Source organism: Saccostrea echinata, unplaced genomic scaffold (genome assembly GCF_033153115.1).
Source record: "Saccostrea echinata isolate AGI-Se365-2 ecotype Australia unplaced genomic scaffold, CSIRO_AGI_Sech_v1 ptg000054l, whole genome shotgun sequence".
NCBI lineage: Eukaryota > Metazoa > Mollusca > Bivalvia > Ostreida > Ostreidae > Saccostrea > Saccostrea echinata.
The window spans coordinates 5,870,290-5,897,458 of record NW_026889803.1 but is presented as its reverse complement, the minus strand read 5'-3'; the positions used below and the strand labels follow the sequence as shown (position 1 = coordinate 5,897,458).

The 27,169-nt window shown below is 37.7% G+C and overlaps 2 protein-coding genes across 2 annotated transcripts; one reads left to right on the top strand and one right to left on the bottom strand.

The window, feature by feature from the left end:
* Positions 1-9,061: 9,061 nt before the first annotated feature.
* On the bottom strand, positions 9,062-16,345 carry LOC133205285 (transmembrane protein 231-like). Its single transcript, XM_061341059.1, has 7 exons — positions 16,200-16,345; positions 15,267-15,433; positions 14,903-15,031; positions 14,639-14,782; positions 11,919-12,000; positions 11,694-11,799; positions 9,062-9,709 (listed from the first exon to the last, which is right to left on the bottom strand). The coding sequence occupies exons 1-7, from the start codon at positions 16,336-16,338 to the stop codon at positions 9,544-9,546; spliced, it is 933 nt and encodes a 310-aa protein (XP_061197043.1). The 5' UTR covers positions 16,339-16,345; the 3' UTR covers positions 9,062-9,543.
* Positions 16,346-20,659: 4,314 nt separating this feature from the next.
* On the top strand, positions 20,660-25,912 carry LOC133171563 (centromere protein T-like). The gene is made up of 9 exons (XM_061306329.1): positions 20,660-20,851; positions 21,052-21,155; positions 21,845-22,417; positions 22,513-23,175; positions 23,341-23,384; positions 23,525-23,658; positions 24,916-25,047; positions 25,262-25,366; positions 25,738-25,912. Exons 1-9 carry the CDS (start codon positions 20,667-20,669, stop codon positions 25,859-25,861), a joined length of 2,064 nt encoding a protein of 687 aa, XP_061162313.1. The 5' UTR covers positions 20,660-20,666; the 3' UTR covers positions 25,862-25,912.
* Positions 25,913-27,169: the final 1,257 nt, after the last annotated feature.

The window sequence follows — 27,169 nt, the reverse complement described above, 5'->3', positions numbered from 1 at the left end:
CGGGTGAGTGCTGTGGTTGACACGGGGGCTGAGGTCAGTGTTTTGTTGACTCAGGTTTATGACCAGCTAGAGCCCAAGCCCCCGATATGGAAACATGTTACTATGACTCAGGCGGGTAAGGACACCAAGTTGAAAGGTTTCATGGTGAGACCCGTGGCAGTGAGCATAGGTACGCAGACTCAAGAGGTTGACCTTTATGTTGCCCCCTAGCAGGACCCCATGTTGCTGGGCATGGAGTTTCTTCATGCCCGTAAGGCTCAATTAGATTTAGAGCATGGGACTTTGACCTTCGGAGGAGAGACAATTAAAATGAACTTCGGCCGAGCTGAGGAGATTCCGGAGGCCAGGGTGACTTTGGCCCGGAAGGTACGAGTTCCAGCTGGCTCTGTTGTTTTATGCCTCTGTCACCTGGATCAGAAGCTGGATGATTTTGTGGTGGTCCCTGGCACTGATATGCAGTCTGATGTGCTTCTTATGCTCCATACATACCATGTGGGAGGGGACAGTGCAGTAATCTGTGTAGTGAACGCTTCAGATCGAGATGTGACATTGACAGGGGGTAGCCTTGTTGGTACTGCAGTGGAAGCTGATCCACACCAGCCTGTGCCCTACTTGGTGCGGACAGTAGGCAGCCTGGATGATGGGGATCGGGGGGCAGGAGCCACATCCGGAGGTGCCTGAATTTCTGCAGGATTTGTTAGAGCGCTCCTCGGTGGAACTCGGTTTAGAAAAGAGGGCCTCGCTGGCCAGTCTGCCTTCGGAATTTCAAGATGTATTTGCTCGGAGCGAGTTCGACTTTGGGAACTTCACCGCATTAGAACACGAGATAGATACCGGAGACGCACCCCCTGTAAAGGAGCGGATGAGACGTACTCCCATGTTCTTTGCTGGTGAGGAGGAATCCCACCTAAAGAAAATGCTGGAGGCTGGTGTGATACAGCCCTCCATGTCTGAATGGGCCTCAGCTCCAGTTCTGATTAGGAAGAAAGACGGTCAGGTCAGATGGTGCTTGGACTACCGCCATTTGAACAAGGTGACTCGGAAGGATGTATTCCCCCTGCCTTTGATAGATGAGTGCTTGGACAACCTTACAGGGAATGTATGGTTTTCGAAGCTCGACGCCAACTCTGCCTTCCATCAGATAAAGATCCGTCCCCAGGATAGGAAGAAGACAGCATTTTTGATGAAGTATGGTCTGTTTGAGTTTGTGTGCATGGGGTTTGGTCTATGCAATGCCCCGGCTACCTTTTCTAGGGCGATGAACCTTGTACTCAGAGGCCTTACTTTGAGTATTGTTCTGGCCTTCTTAGATGACGCCCTGGTTTTAGGTCAGGACTTCCTGGAACACCTGGAGAACTTGCGATCTGTGTTCATGCGTTTCCGGGAGTACGACTTTAAGTTTAAGCCGAAGAAATGCAAACTTTTCCAAACCAAGGTTGAATTCCTGGGGCGGCGGGTAAGCAAGGAAGGCATTGAGATGGGAGATGATTACATTGCTGCAGTCAAGGACTGGGCTGTCCCCGGCAACACAAAGGAGGTAGAGAGGTTCCTTGGGTTTGCTAACTACCACCGAGGATTCATTGTGGGTTATGCTGAGTGGGCACTGCCCATCTACAAGATCACAGGCAAGAACCCCTTCGCCTGGGGCCCGGAGCAACAAGCAGCTTTTGATGGTTTAAAGAGGGCCCTTACGTCTCCGCCTGTCCTGGCCCTCCCCATTCCCGATGGAGAGTTTATACTTGACACCTATGCCTCCAATGAAGCCATAGGGGTCGAACTCTCCCAGTTACAAGATGGCCAGGAGAGACCCATATCTTATGGAAGCCTCAGTCTATCCCCGGAGCAGCGCAAGTACTGCACAACCCAAAAGGAGCTGCAGGCAGTTATCCGCTTTACCCGCCTGTTTGGCCATTACTTGCTGGGGAGGAGATTTATTTTGAGGACGGACCATCATAGTCTTATTTGGCTCCTTAACTTTAGAAACCCCCAGGATCAACTCGCCAGATGGATGGAAGAGCTCAGCCAGTATGACATGGAGATACAGCATCACCTGGGGCGACGCCATGTCAATGCGGATGCCCTGTCCCGGTTGCCTTCTAGTGCCATCTGTGCTGGAGCTGATGTCACCATACACCCCAGCGACTTACCTTGTGGCGGATGCCCGAGGTGTGTTAAGGCTCAACAGACCTGGAATGTCTTTGCAGAAGAGGTTGACAATATTGCACCCTTGGCCAGTCCTGGAAGCTGGATATATACGCCTAGCTCGGAGGTGGAAACTGTGGAGGAGTCAGTTTTAGAGTCTGAGGGCAATACTGAGGAAGCCAGTGACTTGCCCTCTCCCCCTGGACCAGCCCAACCTTCAGTTAGTGAAGTGGCCTATGGTTATGTTTCTGGGGGATTGTTAGGTCGCATTGGTCATTACTCTCCCCCGGAAGTTGACTTTGATGATGAGGAGTCAGTAGAGGGGCCCTTCCGGACCCAGATTCGCCTTGCTAAGCACCCCCACTTTGTGGCAGTAGTGGGGGCACCCCCTGACGATTCTGGTAGCCTGTTGTCGTTTGTGGGTTTGACCCCAGAGGAAATGAGTTTATGCCAGTCAAGGGACTCGGAAATCAGTCAATTTCTTGACTGGTTGGACGATGATGTAGCTCCAGAGGAAGGTGTGATGTTCCTTGCAAGTCCCGCAGTTAAAAACTATTGGCTCCATAGGACGGCCTTCACCTTAGATCAGGACAAGGTCCTTTGGAAAGAGGTGGGGAAGGGGAGTGTGAAGACTAGACTTTTAGTTGTCCCTGAAGAGTTGAGGAAGGAGGTTCTACGCCTGTGCCATGACGTCCCAGCAGCAGGCCACCAGGGCATTGATAGAACTAAGGCACGCCTGCGTGATAGATTTTTATGGTATGGCGTGATGAGGGAGGCAGAACAGTTCGTGAGCACCTGTGGTCCTTGCAGCAGGAATAAGCATCCTCAGCGCCATGCCCGGGCAGAGATGATTAAGCACCATGCTGGTGCCCCTATGGAGAAAGTCCATCTTGATTTTCTGGGGTCCCTACCCCGGACTAAACAGGGTAATGAATATGTACTTGTCATGGTGGATCAGTTCACCAAGTGGGTGGAGTGTGTCCCTCTGCCCACTCAGACTGCTGAGGCAACAGCTACTGCTGCGGTCGATCAGTTCTTTGGTTGCTTTGGCTGTCCCTTCCAGATCTTCACCGACCAGGGTAAGAACTTTGAAAGTAAGCTCTTCACAGCAGTGTGCGACTTGTTGCAGATCCATAAGGCCCACACCACTCCTTATCGTCCCTCAGCCAATGGCCAGGTAGAAAGATATAATAGAACCTTGATGGATGCTGTGCGTTGTTATATAGACAAGGCCCAGAACTGCTGGGATGAACATCTTGCCCAGATAGCAGGTGCCTTGCGCTCTGCAGTCAACCGGAACACAGGCTTTACGGCGAACAAGCTGATGTTGGGCAGGGAGGTGAATATCCCTGCTGATCTGATGTATGCCCCACCTCAGAGGGACCCGGCTGTTGACCTTGAGGGCTACGTAGTGAATTTGGAGAAGACCATCCAGTCAGCTCATGAGACAGCCCGGAGACATCTCCGGACCTCAGAGGAGCGAATGAAGAGGGATTATGACTTGAAGGTCCATGCCAGAACTTACAATGAAGGTGACCTAGTTTACGTCCTTGACACGGCTACTGTCAAGGGGAAATGCAGAAAGTTGAGCCCTTCCTGGAAGGAACCAGGTATTATCTTGAAAAAGTTAAGTTCCCACCTTTACCGAGTGAAGACCAAGCTCACAGTGATGGTTGTCAATCATGATCGCCTGAAAAAGTGTGTAGATCGGGACATACCGTTATGGCTGTCCCTGTATCAGGAGAAGTTCAGAGCCCAGTCCCAGGGAGGTGGTGAGTTAAGTAGTGTCCCATTGTCCCCAGGGGAGAAAACTCCCTCGAGTGTGGTCCCTGGACCTTCCCAGTTGAGCTCGTCCTCAGACAACCCTCCCCATATACCGAAAAAACGGGGGCGCCCACGTAAAGTGCGGTCGCCCTCTACTGAGTCCGCTAAGTCGTCAGATGGGGATCTGACAGACTCTGAGCTCTATTGTTTCTGTCGTAGACCGGATGATGGGGGGCTAATGATTCAATGCGACCAGTGTGACAGTTGGTTCCACGGGGTTTGTGTGGGGGTCACTTCAGAGGAGGCTTCCTCCCTGGATCAGTATATCTGCCCCAATTGTATGGGGGAACCCCGGGTAGCAAACATTGGTGTTGTTCTGGAGCCCCCATCTTGGCCCAGGGTAAGACGGGTTACTCTGGCGTTTTTACAGGAATGGTGAGTGGGTCAGCTGGCTTTGACCCGCTCCAGTGTACCCTGCCAGGCCAGACTCTTTACCTGGGAATTATCCCGGACCTAGGGCCTGGAAGTATTTAATTGGGAGCGATCCCGGACCCCTTTCCCAGGAGTTATCTTGGGTGTGTTTTGTCTGGGGCTCGCCCCGGCACTAGTCGTCCCTGGGCCGTCCGCCCGGGTGGGCGTTAACAGCGCCCCATCGTTGGAGATGGTTCCAGACCCTCCCCCGCACTGTGGACTCCCGCCTTTCAAAGAATCTGTGCGACTGTCCCGTGGTATGACCTACTGATGATGCAACGTCAGATGGCGGGACAGTCGCACGAACCTCTTTCACCGCCAAGATGTCAGGCACACCAGACGTGGTGCAGAGACGGTGAGTCAGCACGGGCCAGAACCCACGACAAGAGTATATTTGTATATAGTTGTTAATAAATATTATAAGTACACACCCTCGGTAGTTACTTTAATACTGACGAGAAGGAGAGATTATCCATGTGGTCACCTGACAAAAACTTTATTTTGAGCTCTACTGGTCACAGACCAGAAGAGCTTATGCGATAGTAAGGTGTCCGTCGTCCGTCCGTCTGTCTGTCTGTCTGTAAACAATTGTTCAAAATGCTACTCCTCCTACAGTTTTGGTCTGCTTTCAATATAACTTGGCACACAAGTAGACTACACTAAGATACATAATTCTGTGTATCGGTTTTTGATTTCGATGAACGGTGTTGCCATGGTTACTAAAAATAGAAATTTCTGTGAAAAACATTCAAAATGCTACTCCTCCTACAGTTTTTATCTGATTTCAATATAACTTCGCACACAAGTAGATTATACTAAGATGCATAATTCTTTTTATCGGTTTTTGATTTCGATGAACGGTGTTGCCATGGTTACTAAAAATAGAAATTTCTGTGAAATACTTTCAAAAATGCTACTCCTCCTACAGTTTTTATCTAATTTCAATATAACTTGGCACACAAGTAGACTATAATAAGATACATAATTCTGTTGAAATACCTTCAAAATGCTACCCCTACAGTTTTGGTCTGATTTTAGTATTACTTAGCACACAAGTAAACTACACTAAGATACATAATTCTCTGTACCAATTTCAGTGAACAATGTTGCCATGGTTACTAAGAATAGAAATTTTCTTGAAATACTTTCAAAATGCTACTCCTCCTACACTTTTTGTCTGATTTCAGTATAATGTGGCATACAAGTAGACTACAGAGATATGTAATTGGTGTTATTGTTTTTTGATTTTGTTGAATGATGTTGCCATGGTTACTTAAATCAAAATTTCTGTAAAATTGTTTTAAAAGGCTACTCCTCTTACAGTTTTCGTCTGATATGATAATAAATCTTGCCACAAAAGAGACTAAACCAAGGATCATTATTCTATTTATTGCTGTTGCAAAGTTTCAAGTCCAAGTGCTACTTTTATCTTCTTTTATAAATACAACCAGTAGAGCTACAGTCTCATCAGAGACTTCTGGTTTATTGGTGAAATTAAAAATCATGCTTGAAAATTTGTGACATGACAATTATTGACGTTTTGATTGGCCATGATACAAGAAAGTTATTGAATATTTATTATGGTGTATCCTGATTTATTTGGACAAAGGAGCGGAGACTTGTGCTTCATACTTGTCACCGCCCTTTGTCCAAATAAATCAGGATAAACCATAATAAATATACAATAACTATTACATATACAATTGGAGAGATCACCGAAGACGAAGCCATTGACAACTCAGGACTTCTACTGAAGAGAATGAATTACTAAAGTTTAACTTCATAAATATTTATAAATATGTGAATTTCAAATTCTCCTTCTTCATTATTTCAATTATTTATATATAATAAATAAATCCTTAGTAATATCTTCTATCTGTTCCAGCAGTTAATATCATACACTTAGTCAATGGCGCTGTACACCATTATGAAGTTCACAACATTCCTACTAGATTCTGTGCAACTTTTAAACATAGGTAATCAAAGATTACGAAGCTCACCTCGACGAATGTTACAATGTTACAAATGTATCTTTAAGTAAGGCAAATTTCACAGCATATTCTTTTTTAAGTTAGTGTACATCTCAAGATCAATATCCATGCAAGTTTGGTTTAAGTAGGAATTATAGTAATTTGGAAATAGACCTGTTCAAAAAACGTTTATTCTGTTTACTTATCAAGAAAATTTTGGTCAGTTCCAATCCAAAGTAAGTCTGGAAGTTTTCATCCTTAGATGCACCATCTATGCAAGTTTAATCATAACAGGACATGTTATATAGCTACTCCAAATAAATTATCCTGGTCACTCATCTGGAAAATGTAGGTCAGATTCAGAATCCAAAGCAAGTCTGGAAGTGACTATCCCTAGCTACATCATCCATGCTTATTTGGTTAAAATATGGCTAAAATTCACTCATGTGGAAAATCTAGGTCAAATCCAGCATCTGAAGCAGGTTTGATAGCGTACATCCCAAGATGCATCATCCATGTGAGTTTGGTCAAGGTAAGGCTCATAGTTACTATGGAATGGACCTGCTCCAAAAACTTTTACCTGGTATCTCATCTGGAATATCTAGGTCAGATCCAGCATCCGAAGCAAGTGTGGTAGTGTTCATCCCTAGATGCATCTTCCATGCAAGTTTGTTTAAGGTAGACCTAATAGTTACTTGGGAATGGACCTGCTCAAATAATTTTAACCTGGTCACTCATCTGAAAAATGTAGGTCTAATTCAGCATCTGAAGCAAGTGTGGTAGTGTCCATCCCTAGATGCATCATCCATGCAAGTTTGGTCAAGGTAGGGCTTAAGTTACTTGGGAATGAACCTGCTCCAAAAACTTTAACCTGGTCACTCATCTGAAGAATCTAGGTCAGATCCAGCATCTATAGCAAGTGTGGTAATGTCCATCCCTAGATGCATCATCCATGCAAGTTTGGTTAAGGTAGGGCTTCTAGTTACTTGGGAATGGACCTGCTCTAAAAACTTTAGCCTGGTCACTCAACTGGAAAATGTAGGTCAGATCCAGCATTTGAAGCAAGTGTGGTAGTGTCCATCAGTAGATGCATCATCCATGCAAGTTTGGTCCAGGTAGGGCTTATAGTTACTTGGGAATGGACTTGCTCCTAAAACTTTAACCAGGATGCCGACGCTAACGCTGACGCCAGGGGTATAGCATAAGCTCACCTTGACTTCGTCAAGGTGAGCTAAAAATGTGTGTTGGAATTTTTTTTTAAGAAAGGTATTTTTCCTTAAAATATTTTATAGTACAGAAAATTACGATAAGCTTTACGAGTTCTAATTGACCATTGACACCCATGACTTTTCAGTACCACGTGACCCCTATCTAATTAGTGGAGATTTTTACTTCGAGGACCCTATTTTAAGGGCGTTTTATCGTCTAATTCTGATCATTTTCAAAATTATTTCATAATTAAATGACATATGTTTCAAGAATATAATAGCGTTTCATTTTAAAGAAATTTAAATACGTGATAAAAACCCTTTAATCATAGTATCTAACAAGAAGCCTGTGAGCGAATGCTCGCTAGTAATACCCCCGCTGTGGTGTGAATATATACTCTCATGTTGACATCTAATTTATACAAAAATAAATCCCACCATTTAGCATGCCTAAATGAAGATTGTGCTAAAATTACAAGCATCTGCACTGAGCAGTTGCTGAGAAAACCAAGACAGAAATTTGGTACAGATAGACGCGCGGAGAAACTGGAAGTTGACATCGGATTCGAACAAAAATGAATCCCACCATTTGGCATGCCTAAACAAAGAGTGAGTGTGCTAAAATTTCAAGCATCTGTGATGAGTAGTTGCTGAGAAAACTGCGACAAAAATTTGTTACGGACAGACACACGGACAGACAGACAGATGCACGGATTAACAGGAAGTTGACATCGGATTCAAACAAAAATGTATCCCACCATATGGCACCCTTAAACAAAGACTGTGCTAAAATTTCAAGCATCAGCGTTAAGTAATTGCTGAGAAAACTGTGACAAAAATTTGATACGGACAGATGCACAGAATAACAGGAAGTTGACATTGGATTCAAACAAAAATGAATATCACCATATGGCATGCCTAAACAAAGATTGTGCTAAAATTTCAATCATCTGTGATGAGTAGTTGCTGAGAAAACTGTGACGAAAGTTTGTTACGGGCAGACACACAGGGACACACACAGACAGACACACAAGGGTAAAACAGTATACCCCCCTCTCCTTCGGAGTGGGGGTATAATAAAAGATTTCTGGACAATTTTTAAAATAATGACCAATGTAACTATCATTTTTACAAAAATACAGCCCTGCAGAGATGCAGTTATTCAAACCTCTTGCATCAAATAACAGGACTTCTCTTGGCTGACCATATTAAGTCATTTTAAATGAGATGGCAAAACATTCTCTATTTATAAATCCTTACCAGGCAACTTTTTTTTAAAGCACATTATTTGATTTATTACTGTCACTGTTTTACATTTGAGAACATCTGTCACACAAACTATTAACAGATTCCATAATCACTATAACAAGTCATTAATTTTTACCTTAATCGTAATATCTACTGAATGCCTCTCAAATTAAGCAAAATTTTGTGTCAGATAAACTTTACCAAAATTAATTCATGTGACATTTGACATACAAAAGTGAATAAAGAAATAAATAATAATTCACCTATTTTACATTTTTATTAAAATAAAAAAAAAATATAATGAAAAATCTTTCATGATCACATTCTGTCAGACAGTTCACTGTTCCAAGAACATCATACATTCATTATTTATATATACATGTATATTTTTTAATAAAATGTCATTCAAACATGATGTTAATGTACATTCTGATAAATTAAGAACAAATACTGAATGAATTCAGCATGACAACTATCTACAAGAACAAGAACATCTCTCTGTGTTACTATCTTGCATAATTTTTTCAGGCTAAAAATCAGCACATCTCTAAAACATTCACTCTTTTACATGTTATCTAGCTTCATTACACCATAATATCACAAGGAATGTAACCATTAGTGTCTTTTTCATATTCACTTACATCTGGAAAGCCCATAGCCAGCTGTCACCAAGCTGCCATAGATTCACCTTCGTATCCTATTTTGATCACTACAATCTCATACTACTAAACCTGAGTCCATCATGACATTTTCTCTCGTTTCCATGGTTTCTCCACCATTGTAGTTACTAACTGATTCTGGAAAATGAAGATCTTGATTCTGTCAAATACGTACAGGAAAATAAGGAGCACTGACACATACTGCACCCAGCCCCACTTGATCATGTACCAGAATCCTGGGTAATATCTGTTAGGGGTTAAGGTCAAGTTACTATATCTAGGTCTTAAATTCATTCAGCAATTTACTCATCTTCCCTATAGCCAAGGGTTTCTGATTTGCTACTCTCCTCCCAAACCCTTGGCCTATGGTGCTATCAAAAGTTATAAGTTTTTTTTTTTGAGTTGTGATTGGACTAATTTGGAGTCATTTGATATCGTTTGACCAATCAGCGAGTGCTTTTTTAAATGATGATATCTCCATTTGGGATATATCTTGACTCTCTAGTCTCAGGAGTCAAAAGCACAAGTAAACAGCATTACATAAGATAACGTGCCATTCTATAAATAGCTATGAACTTTAAGCAGATGTGCACGATTTGATCAGGAATCTATATTGCAGATATAGATTTGCAATTTTTGCATCCTACATTACAAATGAACATCACTCAATACCTGCTTGTTATTAATTATTATTATTCTTTAAATACTTTACAAAATGTTATTTTTACACTTTTTATTTCTTTTGATGACCCAATCTGTACATATGTGGTAAGATTCGAGATCATGTGACATAAACAGTCCCGACTTTTGACAGCACCATAGGCCAAAGGTTTGTGAGGAGAGTAGCAGATCAGAAACCCTTAGCTAGCAAAGATACAATTTACTTTGAGGATATCATTTTAAACTAAGAAGTATATCCCAATTCTAAATATATTATAAACATACAGGTAAACTTCGTTATCTCGACATCGACGGTACCATCGGAAAATGTCGAGATATCCGAGGTGTCGAGATATCAGAGTTGAGACTTGACGTCCAAGATTTCATTCCATAGCAAAACAGACAAGCTTATTATATCTACATGACTTTGATATAGACTGTAGCTCAACATATTTCAGAATTCCCTCTATTTTTATTAAAAATCTAAGAAGTTATTTTAAAAATTTTGTTTATAAAACGTGTTCTTTATCGAAATCTTTCTAAATTCACAAAGTTTCAGCACAAAGTTACAGCATTGAACTGCATTCGCGTGTAACTTGCCTTTTTGTCAGAACAGGATACGAAATGCGCTCTATAAACTTCGAACCGTATAAAGTCGACATCCAATATACGGTAAAAAAAAATTAAATGCGGATTACTTTTTTCTTATTTCATTCAGGAAGGATGTACATTAAAATTAATTTTTTTAAAGAGATTTGTGTATCTAAACTAACGTAGTGATGTTACAGATGCACGAATTCTGACTGATTCGGTCAATCGTGTATTTAATTGGATTGTTTCCTGTTGAATACATTTTAACTACAAAATATCATTAAAACATTTTTTTTAATTCCTTAGTTTGAATTTTTCAGTGTGTTTGTTATTCATTGTAATTTAGTTATCTTTTTCAAATTTGAAAGTTATTTTATGCTTAGATATAAATAACATTCTGTACATTTACGCAGAATCGTGTAGATTTAGCAATGATATTACCCAAGCTCAATTAACTTCTCAAAGATGCCGAAGGGGCTTGGGATTCACCTACAAACACAGTCTATAAAATTAATTAAGCAGCATGCAGTCAAAACATGGGTGTGAAAGGTGTGAAACTTTGACGACGTCGAGATACCCGGAGTCGTCCATGCGTGACGAGCGACCCTATCTGACAAACAGTTAGGTTCAGTAGAGCAGAAAATTGCCGATGTCGACATATGCCAGGTAAATTTTGCTCTTGGGACTGTGAATATACGTCGAGATAACCCGGGTTGTCGACATTACCGAGGTCGACATATAAGAGTCTTTGCAAATCATTTATATAGTAAATACTGCCGGGACCGCAGAAGGATGTCAACATATCCCAGGTTGTCGACATATCCGATGTCGAGATACCGAAGTTTACCTGTAATTGATTTCTTAAAATGTACCAAGAATCATATGCTTCAAGTTATGTGAACATAGGTGTGAACTTGAACATGCTGTCCTGTTGTGAGTGAGATACTGGTATTATAGTTGTGTAATCTGAGAAAGGATACAATATCATTTGTTCTGTATAAGTTATGTTGCTGTTGATAACAAATGGCTGTCCTGCACCTCGACCACTCTTCCAAACAGAGTATGGGGCATTTAGTTGTGTTGTCACTGTAAAGGTAGAAATCAGGATCATATTCTGAATTCATTATAAAGTTTGAGCCAGAATAAAGTAATTATAACATATAGCCTTTACAGTGTTGAGTACCTGATACATGTGCATTTCTTACCATTTCTGTCTGTATACTTTTTAAAGATGTCAGTCAAATCATATGTTTCAGCATAAACACTAGTTGTATCTATTATGGAACCCTGGAAAAAATTGATTAAATATTCTTTTGACATGTTGTTATACAACATATACTGTTAGGGGGTTAAACATTTTAAAAATTCTTTCTTTCATTAGAACAAGAGCCCAATAGGCTATAAAGCTCATCTGAGTTAAAATGCGCTCACTAAGTCTCTGCCAAACAAATATTTAATAACATTTCTTAGCAGGTGAGTTAAGGCTAGGTATAGGCATTTCTATGCAAATAAACTAATTAAAATGTCTAAGGACTATATCTATTATACAGAGAAAGTTCAAACTTATTGTCTATTAAATACATACTTGGTACCCATGACATGAGATAGCCAGTACACATTATGACGTCATATTATGACGTCATTGTTCTTTACTACACAAAATTATAATGGACATCAACTAAAATACTTCGGCGCAAGGGCATGCTCTATTTTATTTAACTGAAACAAGGTATATTTAGAAGCAAAATATCACAAAGATTGCTGGTATTGCTGCACAAATATCAATAGCTCAGTTGTATAATTTCTATTTGAAAAGTTTTAAGTTGAATCAGGGTAAAAATGTACAGTCCGGTATATGTTTCCTCAAATTCCAATCAAATGAGAAAATGCCTAGGATTTGTGCAGTAGTTTTATTAATCTATAGTATATTCTTCTTAGCATTATACAATTTTTATGTAAAATTAAATAGGGAAATCCCTTGCGCCAAAGCTGTTTTGTTGATATGTTTTATAACAATAAGTAGGTAAGAACAATGACGTCATAATATGACGTCATAATGTGTACTGGCTATAACATATCATGGGTACTAAGTATGCATAAGAAAATAAATCAAAACTTTCTCTGAATAATAAATATACCTCTTATGCATTTTTATTAGCTTATTTGCATAGAAACGCCTATACCCAGCCTTAACTCACATGCGTAAATTATCCAAACAAAGTTGAAAGCCATATTCTAAAAAGTGCAAATTTTCATTTTTGTTCTTAGAAATTCTATTTATTCCTACTATGTCCCATACTGAACACAGGATATATGACTTGAAAAAAAAAAAAATTCAATTTGCAAAGCAAGGGGAGGCTAGCAGATCAATCTGACTTAATTTCATCCTTGCTATTCTTTTGAATAGCATTCTAAATGAAATGTCTACTGTTTTCCCTAATATGCCTATATGATACTTTGAACCTTAATATAGTCCAATCCAAACCTTAAAGATCATGAATGGAATAAACTTGAAACTGTGCTTCATAATGAACAGCTTTAGATTCTGTATTTTCTAAATCAGTGCTTCTTGATTAGGAAAATTTATTTTCACTATAAAGTTATATCGTTTCTCTCTTTCGGAAAAAATGTGGCTCTTCAATTGATAAAAACTGGATTCCACTTTACCCTGTGATGCTTAATGGAAAGTTTGGTTGAAATTGACCTCGTGGAGAAATTGAAAAACCTAAAAGTTCAACCCAGACATGCAGTTATAAATGCATACACTGGCAATGTTTTCAATTATATCTTGACATGCATTATATATGCTATTTGTTGTAATATTAGTTCTTTATGTAAAGTGTAAAAATGTTCTTTCTATGGCCATATAAATTTAAAATTTAGATTCTCATCCTAATTTGCTAAAAAATTGGGGCGGGTGGGCGGATTTTATTTTTTATTTTTTATAATTGAAAGTATCAACAAAACATTCGTACACGTAATTTTTACATATGTTAATGACAATATAAATAGATTTTATTGTTTTCATATTCTTTTAAATATCTACAGAAGATTCTTGTTATAGAATATTTATAGTTTTATTAACAAATTATCAAGTACACGGATACGGCACAAGCCAAACAAAATGAGGTGCTGATCCTAATAAACTGCATATGCATGTTTTCTCATCGGCCTTTTCCCAAATACCTTATAGTTTTACCAACAACTCCTGTTCTGTGTGATATATAATCTGTACAGATATCACAGATTTACGCTGTCCTGATACATTCAATCGTTCTTGAGACTTGACATGTTCGACATTAAAATATATCATATTTGCAAAACAGGATTGTGTAAATCTGTGAAATATTCTACTGAAAAGCCTAGGCCTGAACAGTTTTAAGATTTTATTATTCTCTAAAGTCTTTGGACGATGTTTTATTTTTATTAATGCAAAATCACATACAACTGGAGATCGTTATTAAAAACTTGACCATGTGTATTTTCTTCGTCTGTTTTTACTTGGTTAAAATCTCTTTAAAAACTTGCCCATGCCAGTGATGATATCTATAGATGTGTTTATATGTTATTTTTGCTTTTCTGCCTTCTCTTTACTGACAAATTATCTTTTCCTTACATATTTAAACTGCCTTTATTGCCGATTTTTCTCCATTCTTCACATAGTTTTTTTGCTATAAATAGCGCCACGCGACTTTTAATACAGACGGGAGATAACTCTTAAATTTTGACCCAGATTCTTGCTGAATAAAAATACATGAAAATAATACGTTTGGCACCCAAAAAGCAAAATAAAAAACAACGGGGCGGGGCACTTTGAGAGGGGCGGGCGGGGATGAGAATCTAAAGATTAATTTTACCTGGCCTATTTCATTAAATTATATTGTAAAACATTGTTAATGTTTCAGAAATAATAATGACTATTTACACTATATCTTGTATCTGAACCTCTGTGTCCTAGAGGCTGCTTCTGCCTTATATTGAGTTCACCATAAACGTCAAGTCGTGCTCCTGCTTTGGGTGAGTCATGGTTAATGTAGGCTAAGGACTCCATACTAAATGAGGAAAACCTCTAGTAAATAATAAAAAAAAATCAGTGTGAATCAGAGTAATAACTAATTATTGTGACTAAGAAAATGTACCAGTAAATTTGAAATAGGCTCTCAAGTTATTATTAAAAGTATGTACTTACATGCAGATTATATTCAAAGAAGAGAAGAAGTTTTACACCAACCACCTTCTCCGAGTCTTGAAGTGGCATTTCTAACTTAAATTCCAGTCCATCTGCTTTCCCATCACCATTTTCATCTGGCTCTCTTGACTTAAATGAAAGTAATTGAGTTTATGAAATGTAAACATATGGTTCTAACAACTCTCTTGGCTACACAAGAAATAATTTTATGAAATAATATATGAAATTTTGCCAACCGGGTGAAATAAATCAAGTTTAATGTGTTTTGCATAATTAGAATTCATAATAAAAGATCTGTGAATCCTTGAATTTAATTCTAATTACATACAATTCTAACAAATTACAGACTATGACACTTCTTTACCTGGATAAGAGGTACTCTTATATTCTGTTGCTGCAACTGATTGTATCTTTGATATGTGCTGTACGTAATAAAATTCCCCTCCTGTTCCAATTCAAAAATCACAAGCAGTTGCTTCTTAAAATAAACGGTAGGAACCTCCCTGTAATATTCTTCCTTCTTCCAAAATCCTATTGAAAACAAATAAACAGTGCAGTGCTATTAAAATCAAAAACATGAATTGTCAGTCTTAAATGTCCAACATCTCCAAAGATATTATCCCCCCCCCCCCCCATCATTAATTCATTCGTATTCATGTTTACCAAGCAGATAAAAAATGTTGCATTGAACTGATTTTTTTTTTCTACAAATCACTGTATAATAGTTAGTAAGGTTACAAAGGTAAATTAAAATCTTTGTATGTGTGAGGAAACAATTACGCACTGCATGCGACTTTTTTTCTTTTGTGGTAATGTCAGTATTAGGGATAAATACTCATTTTTTTTTAGAAGACACTTTATTGGTAAATGTTGTAGTGATGCTTTACAAAAATAACAGTAGCATGCACATCAATCATAATTTAACATATATGTCGATGACATATAATATTTATCATTCAGTCCCATTTGTTTTTTAATTTTAAAGAATATATTGAGTAAAATCAATGGCTTCGGAACTGTCTGGCAATTTTTTTTACTGTAAGTGACGCCAACTTCAAGATGAATATTTTTACTGATGTAAAGTCATTTGGAAGTTCACCTTGGTGTATTGAAAGAATCTAATGAAAAACTGAATTCAGATAGTTTAAATTATTTAAAACATTCGGTTAAGTAGTTCTTTTAAATGGCTAGTAATGACGTTAATGTGGTACAATATTATGAACATCATGTTCATGCATGTCTTTCTTCAGTACAAAACACATCTTGTCCAATGTCAAAATTTTTGCTAAATTCTCACCATAACTCCTGTAAACAACAAAAAGCGGTGGTATGAACACAAGAAATAAAACAACAAACGTCAACAGCGTAGCTTTGGTGCATATATGAGTTTTGTAGCGACGAAGTTCTGGGTGTGCAAATACTTCGTAAACCGCCATTTTTAAACAAAACAGTTTCGCAGAAAATTTTATTTCAGCTCGTCCAAGAAACTATTCGGGACGGTATCGGTATCTAACTGTAGGTTACACGTGTATAGGGTTAAGAGGAGCAATATGAAAAAAACGCTTCCTTTTTGAAGATGGGGTTTCCTGAGGATGTTTTATTTTTTCTAAGGACGATCTTTTATAACACGATTTGCATTCGTACGACCTTCGTACAGAAGAGCGCTCACGGAAATTACGTAATATTTATAAACAAGCGGGATATTTTAATATATTATTTTAAAAGACTGAATCGTGAATGCTTGAGATACCATATCTTCATTGATTTACAACCTTTAAAAAAACGTTGTAGCATGTAAGTTTTTAGGTCTCTGGTAGATCATTTTCTGTACACAATAGCCCTTTGTTTGAGTTTGTGTTATAACCCATAAACACAGGGGGAACCTAGTAAACTTACCTATTTAACAGGTTGGGATGAATAACCCGTCTGGGATAAAATACTTGAAAAGGAATAACTTTTGGCAAGCAAGTTTTTCTGCAACTCTACAGTTTGTTAGATTGATCCCCAAAAAGTTCAGGAACCTCTGAGGGATCAATCCCTGAATCTCCTAAAAGTGGGCATACAGAAAAACTTGTTACAACCAAAAGTTATTCCTTTATAAGTATCCACGGGCACTGGAAGTTAATGTAAATATTGAGTATGTGCATGTATAAAAAAAAATTTTTATACATGCATATACTCTATATTTACATTAACCGATATTCTTGGGTAAAGCCTAAAGGCATTCAGATCTGTTTGAATGAAAGGCCTCACCCTTTTTCAATGGGAGATCATTAAGAAATAGTGAAAATTGTGTGGGGTCATTTAAAAATCTTTTGAAGAACCACTGGAACAGTCTGCCAGATGAGATGAAACTTAATACAAAAGCTTCCTGACATAGTGTAAATTAAAGTTTGTTCAAATCATGACCCCTAGGGATAGGATGGGGCCAGTGGGCCACTATGGGCAATCAAACTTATAATGAAAAAAAATCTTTAAAAATTAATCCTTTTCCTGGGACCAATAAAGCCTGCATGGATAAGTCATATTTAAATGGAAGCATTCTTAGGTAGTGCAGATTGAAGTTTACTCAAATCATGACCCATGGGGGTAGGAGCCACAACATGGGATCAAAGTTATACATAGGAATATATAGGAAATATCTTCATGATCTTTAAAAATCTTCTTCTCAAGAACAGCAAGGCCATAATTAATAAAATTTTAAATACAGAAGCATCCTCAGACAGTGTACAAATCTGACCCCCAGGGGTAGGTTGGGGCCAAAACAGGAGATCAAAGTTATACATCGGAATATGTAGGAAATATCTTTAAAAATCTTCTTCTCAAAAACAGCAAAGCTATGATTATTCATGTTAATATCGAAGCATCCTCAGGTAATGTAGATTAAAGTTTGTTCAAAACATGACCCCTGGAGGTAAGGTGGGGCCACAACAGGGGATCAAATTTATATATTATAGGAATATGTAGGAAATATCTTTAAAAATCTTCTCAAGAACAGCAAAGTCACAGTTAGTCAATAGTCATATTAATATAGAAGCATCTTCATGTAGTGTAGATTCAAGTTTGTTCAAATCAAGTCCCAGGGGTAGGGAGAGGCCACAATTAAAGATCAAATATATAGGAAAACAAGATGTGTTTGTGAAACACTGATGCCCCCATATGGCAGCTTATGGCGAATGTTAAAGCTTCTCAAATGCAAGTCAAAATCCAGGCCAAAAGATAAAAAATGTTGGTACCCAAGGAAAGGTCTTGTCTCGAGGAATATACCTGTGAAATTTGAAAGACCTAGCTGCAACTGTTCAAAAGTTAGGGCGAAGGTTAAAGTTTTTCAAATGTAAGTAAAACGTCAAGGTCAAAGTGGTTGGTATCCAAAGGAAGGTCTTGTCACAAGGATTACATATGTGAAGTATGAAAGCCCTAGCACCAACCATTCAAAAGTTATGGCCAAGGTTAAAGTTTTTCAAAAGTAGGTCAAACTCCTAGGTCAAGATCAAAGGGTCAAAGTGGTTAGTATCCAAAGGAAGGTTATGTCACAAGGATTACATATGTGAAGTATGAAATCCCTAGCATCAACCATTCAAAAGTTATGGCCAAGGTTAAAGTTTTTTAAAAGTAGGTCAAACTCCTAGGTCAAGGTCAAAAGGTCAAAGTGGTTGGTATCCAAAAAAGGTCTTGTCACAATGATTACATATGTGAAGTATGAAAGCCCTAGCTCCAACCATTCAAAAGTTATGGCCAAGGTTAAAGTTTTTCAAAAGTAGGTCAAACTCCAAGGTCAAGGTCAAAAGGTTATAGTGTTTGGTGTCCAAAGAAAGGTCTTGTCACAAGGATTACATATATGAAGTATGAAAGCCCTAGCTCCAACCATTCAAAAGTTATGGCCAAGGTTAAAGTTTTTCAAAAGTAGGCCAAACTCCAAGGTCAAGGTCAAAAGGTCAAAGTTGTTGGTATCCAATGGAAGGCCTTGTCACAAAGAATATACATGTGAAGTTTGAAATCCCAAGCACCAACTGTTCAGAAGTTATGGCCAAGGTTAAAGTCATAAAATTTTGCAAAAGTGGGTCAAACTCCAAGGTCAAGGTCAAATATGATGGTACCCAAAGAAAGGTCTTTTCACAAGGAATGCACATGTGAAATATGAAAGTCATAGCTCCAACCAATCAAAAGTTATGGGCAAGGTTAAAGTTGACAACAGACAGACAGTCAAACGAACAAACAGACAGACAGGACAAAAACAATATTCCCCCGGGATCTTTCAATCCCAGGGCATAAAAATCTTTAAAAAATCTTCTAAAGCCATGAATAGTGAAAGAAATATGGAACATACTCAGTCAATGTAGATTCAAGTATGTTCAAATCTTTGCCCCCCCCCCCCCAAGTTGGGACCAGTTATATATTAACTTTTCAGTACTGAACTAATTCCTGCTTTTTCCTATCCAAAGTTTTCTGGTGAGCAATATGGTCCATGGACCTCTTGTTTTTATGCCCCCGGATTGAAAGATCACGGGGGTATATTGTTTTTGTCCTGTCTGTCTGTTTGTCTGTCTGTCTGTTGTCAACTTTAACCTTGCCCATAACTTTTGATTGGTTGGAGTTATGACTTTCATATTTCACATGTGTATTCCTTGTGACAAGACCTTTCTTTGGGTACCATCATATTTGACCTTTTGACCTTGACCTTGGAGTTTGACCCACTTTTGCAAAATTTTATGAGACTTTAACCTTGGCCATAACTTCTGAACAGTTGGTGCTTGGGGTTTCAAACTTCACATGTGTATTCTTTGTGACAAAGCCTTCCTTTGGATACCAACAACTTTGACCTTTTGACCTTGACCTTGGAGTTTGACCTACTTTTGAAAAACTTTAACCTTGGCCATAACTTTTGAACAGGTGGTGTTTAGGGTTTCAAACTTCACATGTCTATTCCTTGTGACAAGACCTTCCTCTGGATATCAACCACTATGACCCTTTGACCTTGACCTAGGAGTTTGACCTTCCTTTTGAAAAACTTTAACCTTGGCCATAACTTTTGAATGGTTGATGCTAGGGCTTTCATACTTCACATATGTAATCCTTGTGACTAGATCTTCCTTTGGATACCAAGCACTTTGACCTTGACCTTGACGTTTGACTTTTATTTAAAAAACTTTAACCTTTGCCATAACTTTTGAACAGTTGTATCTAGGTCTTTCAAATTTCACAGGTGTATTCCTTGAGACAAGACCTTTCTTTGGGTATCAACATTTTTTATCTTTTGGCCTGGATTTTGACTTGCATTTGAAGAAACTTTAACCTTCGCCATAAGCTGCCATATGGGGGCATCAGTGTTTCACAAACACATCTTGTTATACCTCTTGCATTCTTATATTGAAGTACCAGACCTTAGAGTCTCAATAGCAGAATTTTTCATGATTGCTGATTTGCACACCATGATCTTTGATCACCAATAACAATTGAAAATCATATGAAACAGCGGCTAGGTGGATATTTGTCATGATCAGTGCTTAAACAGTGCAAAATGCTTATTTGTTTCTCTACCGAGCCTCAATCAATTGGACATTTCAATAACAAGGCAAGACATAAGGAAAGTTGTGCTGGTAGGTGGTTGGTTTTGAATTCTAGGTTTTCAGCATGGTGTCCACCCTTTCTTTCCCCAAACATGTCAGAATATAAAATCAGTAAGTATTAGAGGAATTGTGGATTAAGTAACAATCACTGTAAATAGTTGCCTTTGCTGATTATTTTAAATGTTTTTTAGACAAGAATGGAGGAAGTTACCCCAAGGACTATTATCCAAGGATTCATGGATGCTGCACAAACAAATGAGACAGAGCGTCCCAATAGGAAGCGAAGACATTTGACAAGAACCCCAGAGGTTGATGGCAGGCTTAGTCGATCCTTGCCTTCCACAGAAATCCGACTACACCAACAAGATGAAGACATGACACAGTAAATCTTCTTTGTGAAATTAAGTTATATACTGACATTTAGAATTACAATATTTTTAATATTTGTCTTTCAGTAACAATAAAATTTGATATTTAAATATAACTGTTAAAACAATGTATCAAATCATTAAAATTCCATTAACTGCTTATATATTCAAAAGCAGTTTTACCTAATATTTGATTGAATATATATCATTACAGTGAGATGAATGAAAGCACACCAGTAAAAACAAGATCTATGTGGAAGAAAAGAGAGTCATTGGTAGATTCTGTTAGACGAAAGAGATTCCATTTTCAACACTCAGGTACAAGAAAAGGAAAGAATGTGTATAAAATGTCTTAGCCCTGCAGAACTGTAGGGTTTTGGTTTTATATTTTAGTTTTTGACCATAACGCTACAGATCCTGTAATACAAATATGGTGCAATTTACGGCGCAAGATTTTCTGCGCTTTTTAGGGATGTATTTCTGCATTTTCCAGCATTGGACAATCTACTACTTTAATTCCCTAATTCTAGACATATTCTGTTACCAACCTGTATATTTTAATCACCTCCAGACCCTTTTAATCGTCTCTACAGACCAATAAACTCGTTTGTTTTGAATTTTCTGCCTTCCGACAAAAAATAAAAAACAAGAGAGTTTATTGGTTTTTAGAGATGACTATAAAGGGTTAGGAGGTGGATGAAATATACTGGTTGGTAATAGAATATGTCTAGAATTAGGGAATGAAAGTTATTTTGATGGTCCAATGCTGGAAAATGGAGAAATGCATCCCCAAAGTGCTCAGAAAATCTTGCACCATAAATTGCATATTTATTTGCATTACGGGATCTGTAGCATTATGGTCAAAGAATAAAATATAAAACCATGACGCTACAGTTCTGCAGCTAAAAATGTCTAACCTTTGATAAAACAGTAGCTTTATCATGGAAAGACATCATTGATACCTTTAAAGTTATATTTAGTAAAAGAATTATCTAAATCCTATACAGACTCACCATCAAGCAGTCAGAGCAAGATCACACAGGAAATCAGCCAGGGGTCAGGGTTACCCAGAAGAAAATCACCAAGAATAGCAACTCAGATGGAAAGCATGTCAATAAGTCAGGAACTATCATCAGCCTCTGTCGATGATTCTCAAATCTCTGCCAAAGTGAAAACAAGGAGGGAAAGAAGTCGGTTTCATTTCTCAGTTCGGGAGGTTTCAACTACGTCACCCATGCAAAATAAAAGTGGCAACTTGCTGTCTTCCAAAAATCAACATGTTGCATCCCCTCTTCCAGGATCATCAACAAGCCGTCGGTCTTCTTTATCTGGGAAAGAGATTGAACCTACTATCCTAAGATCCTCACCCAGAACAGCATCACCAAGGAAACAAAACACACCTGTTGCTCAGACGCCATCACAATCAGCTGGAAGACAGCAGGATTTATCTGAGGAAGGATCTGCCACTTTGCAATCCACACCAAGAAGAACACTTCGCAGTTCAGCCATAGCTACTTCATCCTCCAAAACAAGGAACCTGACAGGAACTCCAAGCAAGTGGCAAACTGAGGCTAGTAATGGTAGGTTTACATGTCTTATTATTTGTTGCACCGTTATTGTAAGATCTGTAGACCAGTATTTAATATTGTAAATTTTGATTTGTGAATATTTTTAGAAATTGCAGAAAATTCTAGATTAGACACAGAGAATATGCCTCTGAGACCGAACACCCAGAAGCATTGGAATGCAGAAAATGCTTTGTCTGCCAATGTTTCTTCAAGTGAAAGAAACAGAAAAGAAGTTTCTGGTGAGAGTGAGGACCTAATGGAGACACCGAGGAAAGACAGCAGTCTAAATGAAGCAGCTAGAAGTGCAATAAAATTTCCATCTACAATGTTAACAAGTAGCAGACAAGAAGCAAGTTTGGTGAGGACACCTGATAAAAGCAGCAACCAGAATCTTCAAAACAGAACTCCAAACAAAAGTCTACGATCTGCAGACTTTCAGAGGGTCAAAATGTCTGCAAGTAAGATCCTCACACAATCTAGGATAGGAAGCCCATCTAAGATCGAAAGCCCATCAAGAAAAAATACAACACCAAGACAACAGAGAGATATAAGGAGTCCAAGACCAACCTCATCTCCAATGAAAAACATTGCGGACAGATCACCATTAGCCATGCAACAACCAATAAACAAAAGAAGCCTAATGCATGATACAACTAGCAAGGAGACAGTGATGACCCCCGTGTTTGAGCGTACAGCACTGGGACCCAGACATTCCAGTCCTCTATCTAGAACTCATCACATCTCAATGACTGGAGATGAAAACTTACCAGGTAGGTGTTTGTACATGTAGCATTGTGTACATATGTACATGTAATGCTAAAAGTAAGCTGAGGGTCCATTTCAGTCAAAAGGTATCTTTTTTTTTATTTTATAAAAAAAATACTGATTCATGTTTGAGAGTTTCTATATTATAAAATAGATAGTTGTAATTGCAGATGTTTCCATGATTGAACACCAGGGAAGAACAGATTTTCAAGATGTAAGCAAAAAAAATTATTATTTGTACTGGCTTTAGACTATACAAAATGTAATTAATCACATGAATGAAGAATGAAGAAATTGTTCATGCTTTGCATTTTTGCTTCCTGTGTGAATTTTATCTTGAATTCTGCTATTTAGGAATTTGACAGAACTGAGTTATTTCGACTTAAAACTCCCCACCTGGGACCAGCCAGACCTCATATCCCCTCTCCATCTGACTCCCCTACTGATTCCCCTATCACACAAACTCTGAAGAAAAAACCTGCAGTCAAGTAAGGTCCATTAATGATGAAACAGTTTTAAGGATACACCAAAGGCTTTTTTCAAGATTTTCAACAATTTTGAGATTTTTGGCCAAGAAAAAGAAGTTAATCACTGCTTTATAATGCATGTAAAATTCTTGGTAATTATGAAATGGTTTTCAAATTATTTAACAATAATGAAACATAAACACTACCACATGTGAATGTTCCGTTATTGAAGCTTCTGATTTGATCTGTGACTGCCTGCTCATGAAAGACGCAATAAATCACTGTGACCACTTGGGGAATTCTTCACTAGCCACACAGAGGTTATCAGTAATTAAACTACAGGGACTCTAGATTAAGAGAAAGAGATCTAACAGATCACTGATGACCATAAAATAGGAGGTGGAGCTTAGCTCTTGCCATTTTGCCGGGAAATCTTTCTGATTCAGAATTGAACCCATTATACTTAATTAAAAGCATCTAAATACAGAAAAGAACCTCCCATTCTTGTGAATATGCATAGGAAATATGGCTAAGTGACAGGTATCCAAAGCTGAATCTCCAAGGTGTCATATATTCCTAGCTTTGGCAGATTTTGTTGTGTAATGGGTTTTTGCCCTCTACTGTAAAGTAAGATCAGACAGTTTGTGGTATTATTTCAAAGGATTCAGCTCCCTTATTTATGGACCAATTTCTCTGAAAATTGGATGGGTTGCTTCTCAAATGTGTGTTAACAAAACCGTATCTCAGATTTTTGATATCTAGCTTAGTTTTGGAATTATTGAGGGAAATGTTAAATTAGGCTAATAAATTGGTAACATTGAAGGACAAATGGCTGTAACTTTTGAATTAGAAGATTTATCAAAAATCTGAGATACGGTTTTTAAGTTCAATCTTTAGTCTACCTTGAGGTAAAATGACCACTTTGAGGGGTTAAATGCAAAAAAGTTGATTTATAAAATATTCAAGCACTAAAATTTACATTAATATTTAAATAATTTTTGAATAAGTTATTAATTAAAGTTTAAATTAGGATAATTAAATAGTAAATTTAACAAGCTTTCAAATGATATATACTTTTATTATGTTATCTTTGATAATGAAAGAATTACATGCCAATTAAATTCTGGCATTTGGAAACCTTTGGTGTATCCTTAATTAAAACATTGTAATTACACAAAGGTCACTAGAGATATAGCTCATGTAGAAAAATCAATTTTTAACATGATCAGTATGCTAAAATCTACTGACAAATTAATTTTCTGTTTATTGTTATTGAAGGTCAAAAACTTTGAAGAAACCAAGAGTGAAGGTGCAGTCCAGCACTCTCCCAGCATCTACCATTAAACAGACTTTCAGTCATTTTTGTAAGATGAGAGTGGATAAAGATACACTACCTGAGCTTGTTAAAATGTATGGAATACATTTTTTTTTCTAATGAAGAATTAAGCATTTAATAGAATTTATTAGAAAAATTTATGGATCACTGATGAAATTAACATTTTCCTGTAAATGTTCTTTATTTTCAAAGCACTTGAATGTCAAGTAGTGACCAAAAGAATACAGAATGCAAGTCTAAGGAAAATTTGTTAAATATACTACAGTTAAGATATTTTGAACTTTTCAGAACAGAGGAATATTTTGACCAAGTTGCCAGTGATCTGGAAGCATTTGCTCATCATGCAGGGAGAAGAACTATTGATGAGAGAGATGTCGAACTGCTTCTTAAAAGGTTTGTAGCTGTGTGCCTGACTTTAGGCTTTAATTAATTTTTGGCAGTATTTGTGAAATGATACATGCATAGCTTTTGCCATTTTAAAAACCAGTTTCTCACTTATATCAAATATCTCACTATACATGTGTACATGCCAATTTATTCATGTGTAAAAAAAAAAAAAATTAAATACATGTACATGTACCTACAATTTGTTATATAAAACCCTCAGTTTAACTTGATGGAAAAGTCTATTCCCCAATTAAAAAATCATAATATCTTTTATATTTACATGCAGTTCACCGTGGCATTAAAAGGACTTTCAATGTTGTTTAATGTGAGTACATTGTAATTTACTAAGCAACATTTTTTCCTTATTTGTATGATAGGCAGAAGTTTATCACCAAGACAACATCACTGACCCACCTCGTAGAAAAACACCTTCCTCTAGAATTACGCCAGGAAATCATACCAGTAGCCCGATCAGGAAATAAAATATTCCCGCAGTGGTGATGAAGGGACATTTTGGTTGAACTATGTGTTATTTTACTTGTACATGTGAATAAAGGCTTTCACTCCATTATTTCTCCGAGTGCATTAATATTTAACATCCCTCTTTGAAACAACTCTTCAAAGTGGTACATTGTATTACAGTGTGTAAAGAAAAATAACAGTTCCTAATAATAACAAAGCACTGGACAAGTCTGTGCAGAATATTCTGCAAAGCGTTTGAAATCTTTCATTTCTGAACAGTACGGTATTAAAAGTTTAGTTAATAAACTGTGAAAGTTGAAATTATTTGTTTAGCATTTGGACAAGGTATGGTAACGGCCGAATCTGGCCCCTTATTTGATGTAAAAATCAGAACACAGTTAAAATTGTGATAGTTTGTAGTTAGGAACTTAAAATGATGCTTGTTTTAAAACCAGCACCAATTTTGATTTAAAGCTTACATGAAGGCCACAAGAGGGTGCAGAAGTAGGACAATTTCCTCAATTCTGGTGGAATTTCGTCACATTTGAGATACTTTTCACTTCGGGAAACATAGAGCACAAGCTTGCCTATCTGTGATTTTTATACATAAGATGCATCTGATGCTAGTGTATGAAATATATAAATTTGGCAGATAGGCAAGCTTGTCCTCTATGTTTTCTGAAACAAAATGTGTTGTAAAATCGATAAAAAATTGCATAAAAATGAGAAAATTCGGAAAATGGCATATTTTTTGACCTTCCTGTGACCTCTGTGTATCCCATAACTTAGAACCAATAGTTATTTAGTGGCAGGGGTGACAGCAAGTTTTTATTGATAAAGTGTTGCATCATTCTAAAAGACACCCCAAACCAGGGGCCAAAAAGGGGTCTAAGCCTATCTTGTCCTTTGTTCATACCATTTATCAACCAAATTGAATCCCTCTATACCAGTACATAATTTGCACCCAGAAATTATTATTTTTGAAATAAAGGCATTAAATCCCCAAAGAATAATTTTAGATCAAAACAAAATTTTATCCCCACAAAAATATCTCCATCTGCAGTGGACATTATAAAGTCTTATGTCCAAGAGTCATTTGGACCTCAGAATCAGTAGGGGACATCTACTCCTCAGGGGGTACCAGTGTACCAAGGCTGATGTCTATCAAGCAAATTGGTTCTCAAAGACATTGAGGGGGAAACATTCAGTCTACAAATGTAAAGACTGACCGACTATTCCAAACCAATATGCCCTTTTTTTTTAAAAGGAGGTGGGGGTGTCATCAAAAATGTTTTATGCAAATCATTTCATCCCTAGTATATAATGTTAACCTCAACAGTCTGATAT